We start from the raw sequence: 14,574 nt of genomic DNA, 5'->3' as shown, positions 1-14,574 counted from the left end.
GCGTTACTAATCAGTCTGTGCTGTTGCGCAGCTGGTGGATCAAAGCTACAAACACTGGGCTTCCCCTGGGTTGGTTCCTCAATGAGCAGACAGGGTCAGGCAGAACACTCTAGCAGGGGCTTGCTGTTTGACCCCCGACCCAAAGGTACTATGACAATCAACAGTCTACCTGGAGGCATCTTTGAGTGAGACGACCGACCCTCTACTAGCTGGCTATTGATAAAACATTGATTCTGATGCTTTTGGATGAAAAGTGTCTGCTAAATAAAGCCATGGTAAAGAATGAGAGGTGTGATTTCCTAGTGGGTTTGTAGTTCTACATGTCATCTATCGAACCAGACCAGGGCCAGCCGGCACAACCGTGGAAGTCTATGCCGGACCGTCACCAAGGGGGAAGAGGCATTTTGCTTCCAACACGTGCGAGACACACACACACACACACACACTCAAAAACACACACACATCCCTACACACATACACGATCAGGTCTACAGCGGTTTGCATCAGACACTTTGATGTTTCTGATGCTGTTGCACCAAAAGAAGAAGTGGATTATGGGCAACGTGCACGCCAGCTGGCACGCACGAGCGCCTTCCAAAGCAGACCCCAAGCTCAATCTCTCTCCCACCTCAGCCGGAGCAACGCGGGTATGAAAACGATATGAGATATGGAACGAGCCATGAGCACGCATTCATATTCGACATGAGTTTGACTGTCTGAAAGTGTATTCAGTAGACACAACAGAGGGGTCTCTCTGGCCCGGGTCACGCCTACTTGTGCTACGTCATGCGCAGCGGCGGAGCCCAAGAGGATTCTCAAAGCGGGGTTGGACGCCAGAGAACGCTGGCCAGAAAGGAGGAGGAGGAGGTGAACAACGCAGCGTGCCTTTTCTGAACAACTGTTTGGGGATTATCCAGATTTTGAATATGCGGCTAACTTTGATGTCATTTCCCCCCCCCCCCCTCCCATTGTCAGAGCCCCCCCCCCCCCCACACACCCCCATGCTGTTCTCGTCATAATCCTGTCCCTTTGAAGTGAGCGCCGTGGAAACAATGTCAGCAGGCAACGCACCGACCGACACCGGCCCGCTGACAGCTCTCAACACACATGCGCACAAACGCGCACACACACACACACACACACACACACACACACACACACACACACACACACACTTCCCTGTTCTTTCCATCGCTCTTGTTGTCTCTGTTTACACTCTACATCCCTCCCTTTGTCCTTACAGGTCTTTTTTTTTTTTCTCTATCCAAACCTTCAGCCTTCCTTAACAAGAAAGAATAGAGATTCAAGACAATAGAAAGAGCAGAAGAATAAATAGAACAGCTTTCTAGCTCACCCACACTGTCCCGGGATCTACTTTATTTCCATCTATGTAGAAATCTCTGCTCTTCATCACATCCAGCACTCTCTTTTCGAACCCCACCTCTTTGTCCTCCCTCTTTCCTCCCCCCCTCTCATCTACTGGCCATTTGTCTCTCGCCCCCCTTGTGTCCACTGGTCTATCCAATCAATGCTCACCCGTTAATTGAACACTCATTAGCGACATAAGGATTGGACAATAGGGGGAAGAGAATTAAACAACAAGAACAGGGCTATGAGAACCAAAATACAACCATGCATCGGGAGAGTGGGGAAATAAAGAGTGTGAGAGAGAGTCAGAAAAAGAGAAAGAGAGAGAAAGAGAGAGAGAGAGAGAGAGAGAGAGAGAGAGAGAGAGAGAGAGAGAGAGAGAGAGAGAGAGAGAGAGAGAGAGAGAAAGAGAGGGAGAGAGAGGGGGGGGTGGATTGCATGTCTGTGATAACGTTCGTACACTCATGTCTCGTTGCAGGAACTTGTTATTTAGAACTACTTACAGTTAGTACATGAGCAGGTACATGAGAAAGGTATGGAGCATACTGTTCAAAAAGAAAGGAGCGGACTTCAGGGAGATAAACTGTCAGGATAGTGCCAGGTTATAGTTGACAGTGTGGCCCTTTTCCCACACTGTCAACCAACTACACATGTCTTCATAACAAGATTTATCTTGTAGATAACGATAGGCATGGCAAAATGGCCGAAGGGCTGATTCAAATTACATTTTGATATATGTGTATGTGTGTCTTTGATTGCATGTGTGTGTGATTGTGTTTTGTGTGAGTACTATTGCGAGTGTGTGTGCATAATTGTGTTTATCTGTGCGTGTGTTTGTGTGAGGTGGTATGGTGTGTGAGTGTGTATGGTTGTATAGTGCTAGTGTGAGGGGTATGTTTGTGCAATTGTGTGTGTGTGTGTGTGTGTGTCATCATATGCGATTGTGTGTGTTTGCGTACGTACAAGTGTGTGTGTGATTGGATGTGTGTGTGTGTGAGTGGTTGTGTGTTTGTGTTTGGGTGTGTACGTGCAATGTTGTGTGTTTGTGCCTGCGTGTGTGCGTGTTTGTGTGTGCATGAGGGAACAGAGCAGGTTGGTGAGGCCTCCCTCTGTGGCAGCTGCAGACCACAAACGGCCAGGGATGTGTTTGGAGAGCGCCCCTGCTCCACACGGCTCTTTATTTAAAGAGCCACACCCCACCAACTGCCACCGGCACCCTGTGTGTCTGTCAGACAGGGGAGGGGGGGGGCATTTGATTTTCATAATAATTACTTCATTGATTTTCTTAGTCTTACTTCGGCGTTCGTTGCTTCGTTGCTTTGTATAAATGCGGCAGCAAACAGAAAAAATGTTAAAGGATGCAAGTTTTAAAAGAAAGAAAAAAAAACTGTATATCTAGTGTGTCCTCACATCCCGAATCGATTCATGTTACGTGGTCAAGCGATCAACGCACCGGGTGTGGCTGGTCTGAAGCAGTCCAAGGCCTGTGCCTGACCACGGGGGTGGATGTCACACGGCACCCTCTTGATGTTTTTGGCCATACCGTCCTTTGTCTATGCTATTGTCATTCTAGTTGTCACAAATAAACCCAAACATGTGGCAGGCAAAAACGTTGGCGCAAAAAGGAACCAGAGTTCTGGCTTAAAAACATTGGCGCAATAAGGAAAAAAGAGAACTAGCTTAAAAACGATGCCACAACAAGGTTTCAGAGTTCTAGCTTCAAAACATGTTGCAACAAGGAACAAGAGTACAAGCTAAAAAAATCTTTGCCGCAAAAAGGAACCACTGTACTACCTTAAAAACGTTGGCGGTAGAAGGAACGGAAGTACTACCATAAAAACGTTGCCACAACAAGGAACTGGAGTTCTAGCTTAAAAAGCATACAAACAAACAAATAAGGGGAAAGAAAAAGGAGTGGTATTTTCATAATATGTAAAAAGGGGTGAACGAGTGCGACAGACAGATTTATAAGCGGCACCCAGACACGGAGAGTAGAATCCAGTAAAATAAACTATGGAGATGTGCAACAAGCCATATAAAAGGCACCATGTATAGAAACAGTGACAGTGTGTCGGGGAAAAGGAAAAAGGCGACCTGTGTCTTGTGTCTATAAAAGTCACACTGAGACGAGGCGGCTCTTACTGGGGAGGGAAACGCTCTTATGAGGACGCTGCTTTATGAGTGTCTCCTCTGTTTAAGGGCATAAGGTTCTGTAGGAGAACTAAAGAGACTGGCTGACAATAGGTAGTGAGTTAAAGCACCATGAGGAGGAGTGAAGAGGAGGTGGTCGGCATTCCAAGAAGGAGGGAGAGGAAAAAGGTTCTTGAACTCTAAGCACATATAAACGTGTATGTATCTGTTGACCTTGCTGTTGAAACAACTGCACACAGGCCTGTGACCGTTCGTTATCACTGCGTAGAAGACAATACACAACAATTGAATGTGATCTAGTCTCCATATCCGTCATATTAATTTGTCTGACCTTATCTTTTCTAACCGTTTGACAGCTATTTTTTTAACTATATCTTTCGATTGGAAAATCAATTCCAAATGGGCCCCAGCGGTGTGTTTCCGTTCATATTTGGGATATTCTGAACTCCCAAGTTAAAGAGGTTTGCAGATTCAGCAATATTTCCCAATAGGGCTCAAGTTGCTGACTGTGCACACATTTATGCTATGCTATAGCAGGCTATAACATGCGCAATCCCATCCAAAAGTGTATAAAAAAACGTATCGAGAAGATGGTTGATTGAATGCTCCCCCCCACTCTTTTCAAACACACAGCTATGGGAGGAACCTGGGCCAATGAGGGGGAGAACAGCACCTTGTGGGCCTTGTCAGCATGGTGGCTTAGGGTCCGTCTCTCCTGGTCCCAACGAGCCTGGCCCTCCTCCAGCTGTCTCTCCAGGCTCTGCTGCACACGCAGAGCCTCCTCCTTACAATCACACACTGACGTCTGCAGCTGGGCTATCAGCTAAAGGGAGGGAGAGAGAGAGACGGAGAGAGAGACAATGACAATGAATGTAGTAGAATGACAGGATTAAAGAAGACAGCAGACGTAAGACAGAGACTGGGCCGTGCGCTAGACCCCAGAGAGACAATAAGAGGCCTTATCATGTTGTTAATTATTAATTAAAGGATCATTTCAGGATCTTTCAACCTGGACCCTATTTTCCCATAATTGCAAGTGACCAATGTGGGCAACAATTTTAGAAATTGGTCCAGTATTGGGAGAGCCATTGCAGCTGCAATACGGGCTGCAATGTCACCCTATAAGGGCACTAGCGCCTCGTCAATGTATGTCTCCTAAACGTTTTTGCCACTGACAGGCTTAGATTTTACTTGCACTCGTCTGACAAAATTATACAAAGGATCCCTAAAGAGAAAGACAACTTTTTCTTTACATTTCGCTTGATCCGGTCTGTTTTATTTTCTAACTAAGTCTCATGCAGGAAATGTCCTCCCCAATTGAGCGAGAGAGAGATCGAGAGAGGGAGTGAGAGAGAGACACTCAGTACGTTTACATGCACAGCTTAATCCGATTAAGGCCATAGTTCGACTATGCTCCTCAATCGGACAACTGCAATTGTTCGAGTATACATGGCGGTGAGAAAATTGATTCATTGGCCGAAGCATTTCTTACCCCGGTACGATAGGTGGCACTGTGCCCATTTCAACTAGTGGTAATAGAGCACACGGTTGACCTCTTTACGTCACCAACAACAACAAACTCAGGCGGCCGCAGCATTCGAGAAAGATGTTTTCAGTAAACAGCTGTCAGTTCACTTCGGGTCCATGTCATTTCTCCGACGCTCCATTGTTCCGACCTCTCGGTCGTATGCGGACCCCTTTGGCAGCGGAGCAGCTGGAGGAGTCCGCATACGACCGAGAGGACGGAACAATGGAGCGACGGAGAAATGGACCCGAAGTGAACTGACAGCTGTCCCGCATACGGCAACAATCCCTTTCTCCTCTATGTCGCGTTTCAATATGGACTTCAGAGAGTCAAAGCCAAAGTTCCTTTTCCCCAATTCCTTCTCCACCATGGCCGAGATAACCCTCACTACGAGTCTTTACTAGTTGCTGAAGTACCAGAGAGCCGGAGAACCTGACGCAGTCTTTAAGATTCATAATATCAGAGAATATCCCTGTCATTTTGGCCGCGGCGCAATGAATGAATAAAGATCGTAAAAAAACATTTATTTTGACAGATGTGCCCGAAGTTACTACTTTACTACTTTACAACCTCGTTGATGACCAACATTTAGAAACGCAGGTACTTTTATTTCAGCTTTGGAGGAAATCGAAGTGTTACACCTTTCCTGCTGTCGGCTCCCAGACCGTAGTTGAGGAGCACAGGAGAGACCTTCCCTCCAGGGCCGATGTTCTCTTGGGGGTAACACCCTTCACTTTGACCGGCAGTGGGTCTGCTTATAGGTCGGAATGAAGTGGCCACCGATTATTGACAGGCTGGGTACTTTATCCGTAGTTCCACTAACTTAACAGTACACGTTTGCACAGACACAAACGGACTCGTTCATTCATTAAACTGACACGTGCAACCGCTCGCTCTCCTCGGTCGTCCACTCACTCGCTGAGGTCACTCACACACACACACACACACACACACACACACACACAGAGCCATTCTCGCACACACACATACGCTACTCTCGTAACAGAAGTGTAGAGTGTACTGAATGCATGTTGATGATGATACACTTCTTATAGGGGGTAACTACATTGGCACGACAACGGCTTCCTCCATCTTCTTCGCCACCTTTTTAAATAAATTGCCTTCTATCGTTTTCCGTCTCTCGAACGCAAAATCCAATTCCATGCGATCCGATCCGTTACATGCACACTTAATTCGACTAACAATCGAATAATCTAGGTGTCTTAATTCGACTATGAGTAACTCGATACGATTCGATTATAGTCTGACTAAGGTGTATACATGCATCTTAATAATCCAATCATAGTTGGACTAAGCCAATAATTCGACTTTCTTGAGTGTCATGTAAACGTACTGACTAACAGTGTTTGAAGGAACGAGCGTTTTTTGTAAGAGTAAGTTCACAAAATGACATGCGATACGACGCTAATATACACTATTTAAATATTACCTCAATCTTCTATTAATTTATTGTTGATATGGAGTAAGCTGAAACCAGTGCAGCTGACCTGATGAGGACGCTAAATAAATTAAAGATTGATCCAATTCACTGGTCTAAATTAAAAAAATGCAGCACGTTAACAAGAAATAGTGAAAAGGTGCAGTTTTGTGACAGGCTGCTGACAAAAGAAGTAGAGAAGTAAAGGCCGGATGTGAAATCCAAACCCCTGATCACGTGCTTCAGGGTTCCCTGGACGGGGCTAGCTGTGGGACTCGGATCAGGTGGAGGAGACCTTCTAATGTTTTGGCATTTGTTGGGATTTCCAGTAAGCATCACTTGGATATCACACCCAGAGCACTCTGCCTCCTCCTCTCTCAGGATGTGCAGGGTGACAGTGAGACTTAAGGGAGAAAGAGAGGGAGAGGGAGAAAAGGAGAAGGAGAAAGAGAGCAAGAATGGGTGAGCGAAGAGAGAGAGAGAGAGTGGAACTAGACAGGGAGGGGGAGGAAGAAGAAAAAAGAAAAGAAAAAAGAAACGTCCCTTTTTTGCAGAGTGGAGTGACTTTGCGTTGGTGAACTTGCGGTGCACGCCAAGATGAAACGAAGCTGTCTCCGCTTTGAAATCCTAAAGTTCAAATTAAGATTCTATTTAAGCCACTGCCAGGGAGGAGAGCAAGATGAGAGGAAGGGATGGATGGCACAGGGGCAGAGCCAGCCAGCCAGCCAGCGAGCGAGCGAGCCAGAGAGAGAGAGAGCAGTGCCGTTGTAGCTCTAGGCTAGACAGACAATTGTTTACCGTGCGCAAACTCTAGAGGAATCTATTCATTGTGTGGGAGTACAGTGGTTAGGATGGGGCGAAAGAGAGACCGACATAGAGAGGGGGAGAGAGCAAATGAGAAGAAGAGTGTTGGTGCAAGCAAGGCTGACAGAGGCAGAGAGAAAGAGTGTGGCTCATCAAGGGAGAGAGAGACATAGAAAACAATTGAGAGATAAAGAGAGAGAGAGAGAGAGAGGAGATTAGCTCTGTGTTGTCAGTGGGCGACTCACATTTAAGCAACAAGCGTCCCATTATGGGAAACATCGGTCCTGGGCATAGTACTAATAATTATCTCAGACTCTGCACTGGAGGGCCCGCATCAGGTCCTAAGCCCTGCGGTGGGAGGAGCAGCAATGGCGGCGGCGGCTAAACCTAATGCTAAACTCCCGCGCAGCTCGCTCGTCTCGCCTCGTTTGTCTGTCTGGTTAGTCCGGTTCCTGCATCTGATAGGCTGGGCCCTCGCCCCCGCTCAGTCTCTAATTGGTCTGATGAGACTTGTCTGTTTTCAGACTGGTGGCACCACGTGTTGTGGGCAGAGGGTGTGTTGCTCACCTCTCCGTGAACCTGAGTTAAACTGGGCGTATGTGTGTGTTTGTGTGTGCATACGTATGTCTGTTTCTGTGGAGTTGTATCGATGTGTGTGTTTATGTGCGTGCATGCGTGTGGATATGTTTGTGTGTGAGTGTTGCTGTGTTTGCATGCATGCTGGAGGCTGAGTTACTTAAAGTGATTGCAAGGGAGATATTAAAATGTTTTAATATTGATGAATCATCATTGTGGATTTGCCTGACCGATTTCATATATTTTATCTAGAATAACATACATATTCAAATTCAGCTAGCGAACATGGTTTTCAAAGAATATACATGTGTTTGTGTGTTTGTGCAGTCCCTCCGCCTCCATCTCCCCATTCGCAAATGTCACACAGGGTTGAATACATACCCAGACAGACACACACACACACACAGAGACACAGACACACACACACACACACAAGAGGCAGTTTAAAACGCCGGGGGTTTCCAACAGCTATTATCCAAAGGGGAGTAGGTAAGACGAAGCCGGTTGAATCACACTGGGAACACCTCCGCAAAGCCCTTCATAACAGATGACGGCCCTCATCTCGACCACTCACCCTATATTAAATATATATATATTTATACACACATGGATGCTTCTGGATAATGCATGCTTAATTCCCTCCCACCGCCTTACTACCGGGACGATCACAGAGATGAATCACTAATGATCACCCAACACCACCACCACCACCACCACCACCACCACCAGCTCCTCCTCGACAAACCACCCAGTGCAGGACCATGATTAGGCAGGTGGATGGGCCGGTGGCGGTGGGGTGTTTAGTGAGCAGGTCGGCCAGGAGGGCCACTCAGCCGCCAGATGCACAACGCGCCGGGGCATGAAGGGACGCTAATTAGCCAAACGGAGAGCGCCAGAGAGGAGCAAATAAGAGTGCAATAGAGAGAAGGCGAGAAATTGTGTGTGTGTGTCTATGTCTATGTCTGTGTGTTTGTGTGCATGTGTGTGTGTGTATGTATGTCAATGTACGCACCCCCCCCCCCTCGGGAGGGTAACGTATAGGGCCGGTAGGTTTTTAATTGGTCCATTAGCCATGCGGCGGGGGGGAGAGGGCGCTGCCCCCTGTCAGACACCCAGGGGTTAACAGCCAGGGTGAGGCTTTGAGGTTCAAAGGCTCCTTGTTTACATTGGGCCCCGCGGCCCCTGGAGGCGGGCCAATAGACTAACCAGCCGCCCACACGCACCCGCGTCCACTCCCCCCCTCCCCGGCACACAAAGCCAGGCCCCAACCCACCGACAAACAGTCTGCATAAGTCACGCATACTAATAGGCTCGCTCCGAGAACCCCTCCCACCACACACACACGCGCACGCACGCACACACACACACGCGCACACGCCGGCACGCACCCACACTTTGCATAATAATGCCCCTCATCAGAGGGGTCACGTTTTGCACGGAAGAGGTTTTGACGTTAATGATGGTGGGAGTGTATTTTTTTTTTTTCTCGTTTTGTTTATTGAACCCCTGCCAACTCAGTAGCACCCCCGCCCCCCAATCTCCCTCCTCACCCCAAAAAACGGGAGGATTAATCATTTGTCGCTTTGTCTTTGGGAGGCGCGTCGCGACGGCGGCGGGCTAAACAGGGCGGGGCGGGGTTGAACGTTCGCGGTCGTGCGGCTTTTGAAGTCGGCCATTGTGTAACCTAATAAGCTACTGTGTTGCTCACAACATCTGCTTGTCAACCTCACTTTCAACTCTGCAGGCCTTTTCCCAGCCATCCCGACACAACACCCCCCCCTCCCCCCCACAAAGTGGAGGCACCGAAAGGAAAAGAAAAGAAAAACAAAAACAAAAGAGGGGGAGAGAGAGGGAGAGAGAGAGAGAGAGAGGAGAGAAAGAGAGAGAGACAGACGTCCTTTGGACCTGTGGGTAATGAGCAGTAATTGCAGCCAAATTATTGTGATATTATACCCTATATTTTACCACATAATCAAGGACTAGAAAAAGCATTTCTTTTTTTAGGCTCATCTTAATATAGGGAGTTTTGGGGTCTTCTGTAAAAACTGTCAACTGTCATTGCTCGCTGTTGTTTACCTATCCTATTAATGACCTTATAGTGACCTATAAACCTTGTGGTAATAGACTATTAAAGATATAAGCAATAGATAGGGGAGACATACAATTGTTTAGCAGAGATGTGATGGACCAGAAGCAGGGGAAAAGGCAGAACGTTCCATTTCCCTTTGGTGAAGCAGTTTAGCCGATACTCCAAAGCATCCAAAGCAACTTCATTGTGTTTAACTGGTTTTATTTGAGCTATATGTCATTAATGAGCAGGTAGGGGTTCTACGATTTGCTAAAAGGGATGCCGAGAGGGAGACAGCGGAAAGGGGATCAAACCAGGAACCTTCAACACCCTAAACCACCAGACTATATTGTCCATTGTAAAAAAAAACGATAGAATAATCTACAAAAAAACAAAAATATTGAAACCTGAAAGAATAGAGAAGAAAGGGGCTCAAAGCGTCTGGGCAGACGGCTGCACCGACGGCGCGTGGTGGCAGAAGAGGAACCAGATCCGTGTGGGACAACATTAAGAGGAATACATATGGAGGCGTCTACGTCTCATCTATTAGGGAAAAAAAGCAGGAGGGCCCTCGCTGTCTGGTGGATGACGACGAGACAACGATAGAACCATGGAACATTGAACACGGTCCAAGCTGCTTCTTCTTCTGGGCCTTGTTCTGTGTGTGCTTTTTTGTGTGAGAGCGCAAATGTGTGTGTTCTTCCTGCTTAGTATGCATGTGCGGGCAGCCCAGTGTTCCAATACCTGTGCCTTCAAACAATCCGGTGGAGACGAAAAAGTTGAAGAAATAAGGAAGGTATAGAGGGAGAGAGAGGGACAGAGGGGGAGGAAGGGAGAGGGAGGGAGGGAGGGATAGATAAAGGGATAGAGGGAGGAAGAGTGAGAGAGAGTGAAAGTGATTGTGGAAGTGAGCGAAGGCAAGAGAGAGATTGAGAGAGGGAGAGCTGTTTACCTGGATAGACTTGGCAAGCTTCTGAGCGTGGTCCTTCTCCATCTGCTTCAGCCTGCTGCTGGCCTGCAACAAGAAAGCAGAGCGCTGGGTGTGAGAACCAGAGATACCAGGACAGACAGACAGACTGAGGAACAGGCTAGACTGAGAGAGAGGGAGGGAGAGAGAGAGAGACTGAGAGTGAGACAGCGCAAGAGAGAGAGAGATTGAGGGATACAGAGCGATTGAGGCTGTCAAAGAGAGTTGTGAAATTGAATCCATGGCAGGAAGGGCACAAAGACCCCTGTCCCACAACCCATAGCCCTCCCATTTGCTATGCTAATACAAACACACACACACACACACACACACACACAAACACACACACAGAGACAGACTTTGACCCCTGGTACTTTGGCAGCCTGTCTTGGTGGCGGGGTCTGTGGCCCCTGGGCTGGCTGCCAGGCTGCAGGGCCCCTGAGTGCCAGGAGGCAGCGACAGCCCTGGGGCACATCGGGCATCGGACCCCTCTGATCCCCTGCCAGCGATTCATCGCTTAACAGGAAGAGCAGGGGGGGAGGGAGAGGGGGGAATTAAAATGTCGCTGCCAATTAAGTTTTTTTCCCCCACTCTTGTTCTTCTTCTGTGGGTTTTATTTATCGGGAGGGAGAGCAAGCCCAATGTGGCAGCAGCGGGGCAGCCAAGTGAATGGACACTGTTGTTGTTGTTTTTGTGGTTCTTTGGGGTTTATCGAGCGGCGCTTGTCTTTCATTTATGTATGCCAACGCTGCCGCTGCCGCCGCCGCCGCCCTCGTGGGAAGCCAGCCAGCTGGATGAGCGGGTGTCACCGGGCGGGTGTCTCGCGGGCCGGTTGCCGTTTCACAAACAAACGTCCCGCGGCTGGTTGGTCAACGCTCACTCCCTCGCTTTGAAAACACAAAAACACACCATAATACAGACTGATGTCGATCCCGCCGGATCACAAGAGGTCATCGGGGTCGACCGCCGTGTTTTGACGTGAACAAACATCACCGTTGGTTAAAAGAAATAGAGGTGAATTACAGCTCCCGGGTCGCTTGTTACACCGGCCCTGTAGTAAGTGATACAGTGTAGTTGCCTGCAGTGACAGACGCATGGGGGGGGGGGGGGGGAAGCAAAGAGAGCACAAGCAGTAGTGATGCCCCAGATCGCTCTCACATCTGCCTTCTTTACAATCGCTGCCACTCTCTCCGTCTTCCACAAAACAATCTTACTGACAATAATCACTCTGCCCTCAGAGACAAAGGCATGACATTTGTATAACCTTTCGATAAACTTATCAACCCTTAAACCACCCCCCCCCCCCCCTCCCCGCACACACACACACACTGTAGTCCCTTACATCTCCAGGCCCCGGGGAGGTTATCATTTCAAGATCTCTTTCCACCACCGTGGGAAACATTGTAGTTTTTTTGTTGCATTTATTGACCACTTTCTTTACCTGATATAATTGCATTCACCGAGTCATTAAAACCCATTATTCCTCTCAGTATCTTTTTTGTTTTGGCCACCGTATTCCGTGCTTGTGTGTGCTTGTTCTGCTGCGATTGTGTGTGTGTGTGTGGGGGTTAAATGAAGAGCCACGCCTGGCGGGGACATAATGAGCTGTTAAGTAAGGCATTAGGTTTCACTACACAGCGTTGATCCACCGCTGGCGGCCATGTTGTTATGTGACCATCCCCCACAACACACCTTGAAGATTATTATCACCACGGTGATGACCGAGGTGCGAAGTGAAAAGTTCACCGGGATAATACAAGACTAGATGTGGTTATACGTGTTATAAGTGTAGGGATTATGGGTTATTAGTGAAATCCAGTGAACTGTAAACAACAGTGATACTTTAAGGCCCAACATCAACCATTACTTGCAGCTACGCAGAACAATGACTTCCTTACCAAACTAATAGAGAGCGGCGGATAAATAAATAAGTTAAGAGAGAGAACTTGTGACCAAGATTGATGTCATTTTAGGAAAACACGTTTATAAAAGAAAAGCTTGCTTACCCTTGAAACACTCACATGCCCGCGCGCACGCTTTGGGTCTATTGTACTGAGCCTGGCAGCCACTGACAGACAACCCACTAACATACACGGTTTGGAGTGAGCGCAGAATACACACACCCCATCAAAGCCAGTCAACACCTGAGGTCTGTTTGGCCTCTGCTTCCCACTTCCTGACAAACACTGGTGTCCGGACACACCTGTCACCACCCCACACATGAACACAAACCATTTGTCCCCTGGGGATGCCGAGGAAATGAGAGAGAGAGCGAGAGCGAGAGCGAGAGAGAGATTTTATATCATTGATTTATCAACATATTTATTCATATTTTATATCATATGTCATTTGCCAAGAAAGCCTCTGGATCCTGAATTCCGAGACAGAGAGACAGAGGGAGAGAGTCAGGTGGGGAACTTCCTCACATGACTCCATGCTGTGTGTGCCAGTGCAGCTGATCAGCTGTCGCATGACATGGCACTGAGAGGCAGAAACACTGCATCATACTATACATCTGCTGCTGCTGTGGTTTATTACTAATCATAACTCCAGGGGCCAATGAAGATCTGAGTCGATCTGGAGCCATCTCTTTCTCTGAAATGAACTGGTACTCTCTGCAAAATACTTGCAACCAATCAAACAAGCAATAATAATAAATTACATTTTTAAAGCACCTTTCATCAGGACCCAGGGTGCTTTACATGTTGGCGACAAAGCACAAAAACAAAAGAATAACAAAATGAAAAGAAAGAAAAAAAACACAAAATCGAAAAGAAAGGCAGATGAAAAAACAATTACAAAGCCGTACCCAATGATCATGTTATCATCTGTTGTTGATTATTACTTTTCATACATGCATGAGATTGTAGTAAAAAGTCTAAAAGGCAGTATATTCTTATGAAACACCCAAAATTATGTGTTTCTGCCCAGCAGATGTCTTTCAATATCGATCACAAAGCAAAAAAACTAACACACATAAACAAGCAGCCCCGAACAATCCAGGCCTCAATGTGGCGGTGAAGTGAGAAACCATAACTCCCAGTGTGAGCCCCTTGCTGGCCCGTTCATGAGGTGTGTGTATGAGCGTGACCATGTGAGTAAAACGTGTGTAAAACGTTGAATTAGGGGTGATTCACATATTTAAACTTTTACATAGAAGTGAGTGAGGTGGGTGGGAGGCGCAGGGGTTGGGGACAGTGTAGGTGGACATATTGACTACAAAACAGACAAACAGGCTGAACAATTCTTATGGAATGAGTTCACTTCTACACATGCACAGCCACAAGTGGTACACACACGCACAGAGACATACATGCAAAGACTGACACACACACACACAGACACAAACGTATTGACACACACACAAAAAAACATGCAGAGACTGACACACACACGCACACACACACAAAAAGGCACACACATAAGAACTGACATACAGACACATAAATAGGAGCTTAAAACAACAGGATATGAGAAACCACGCCATCAAATGCATTAAAACCAAAAATCTGCCGAACAAACGGATAAAATTAGCAACGAAACATGAGCCGGAAGAAAACGGAATATGTTAGAAGACCCACAGAAGTAAGGAAAACAGCCATCACAACTCCATTTAAAGCAGCCATATGTGTGCATGTGTACATTGCGTGCAGTTGTGTGCGCGTGCTTGTGTGGGT

The 14,574-nt window shown here is 47.3% G+C and overlaps 1 protein-coding gene across 1 annotated transcript in view; it reads right to left on the bottom strand.

The window, feature by feature from the left end:
• cep112 (centrosomal protein 112) overlaps nucleotides 1-14,574 on the bottom strand; it is a 110,532-nt gene that overhangs the window by 22,593 nt on the left and 73,365 nt on the right. Inside the window, exons 22-23 of the mRNA XM_079747190.1 lie at nucleotides 10,883-10,945; nucleotides 4,193-4,342 (exon numbers count right to left, since the gene is read on the bottom strand). Coding sequence (XP_079603316.1) covers nucleotides 4,193-4,342; nucleotides 10,883-10,945 — 213 coding nt within the window. The remainder of the gene's footprint in view (nucleotides 1-4,192; nucleotides 4,343-10,882; nucleotides 10,946-14,574) is intronic.

The sequence above is a fragment of the Pollachius pollachius genome (genome assembly GCF_949987615.1).
Source record: "Pollachius pollachius genome assembly, chromosome: 11".
Taxonomy (NCBI): Eukaryota; Metazoa; Chordata; class Actinopteri; order Gadiformes; family Gadidae; genus Pollachius; species Pollachius pollachius.
The sequence above is the reverse complement of the archived record's forward strand: the minus strand, read 5'-3'. Positions and strand labels throughout refer to the sequence as shown.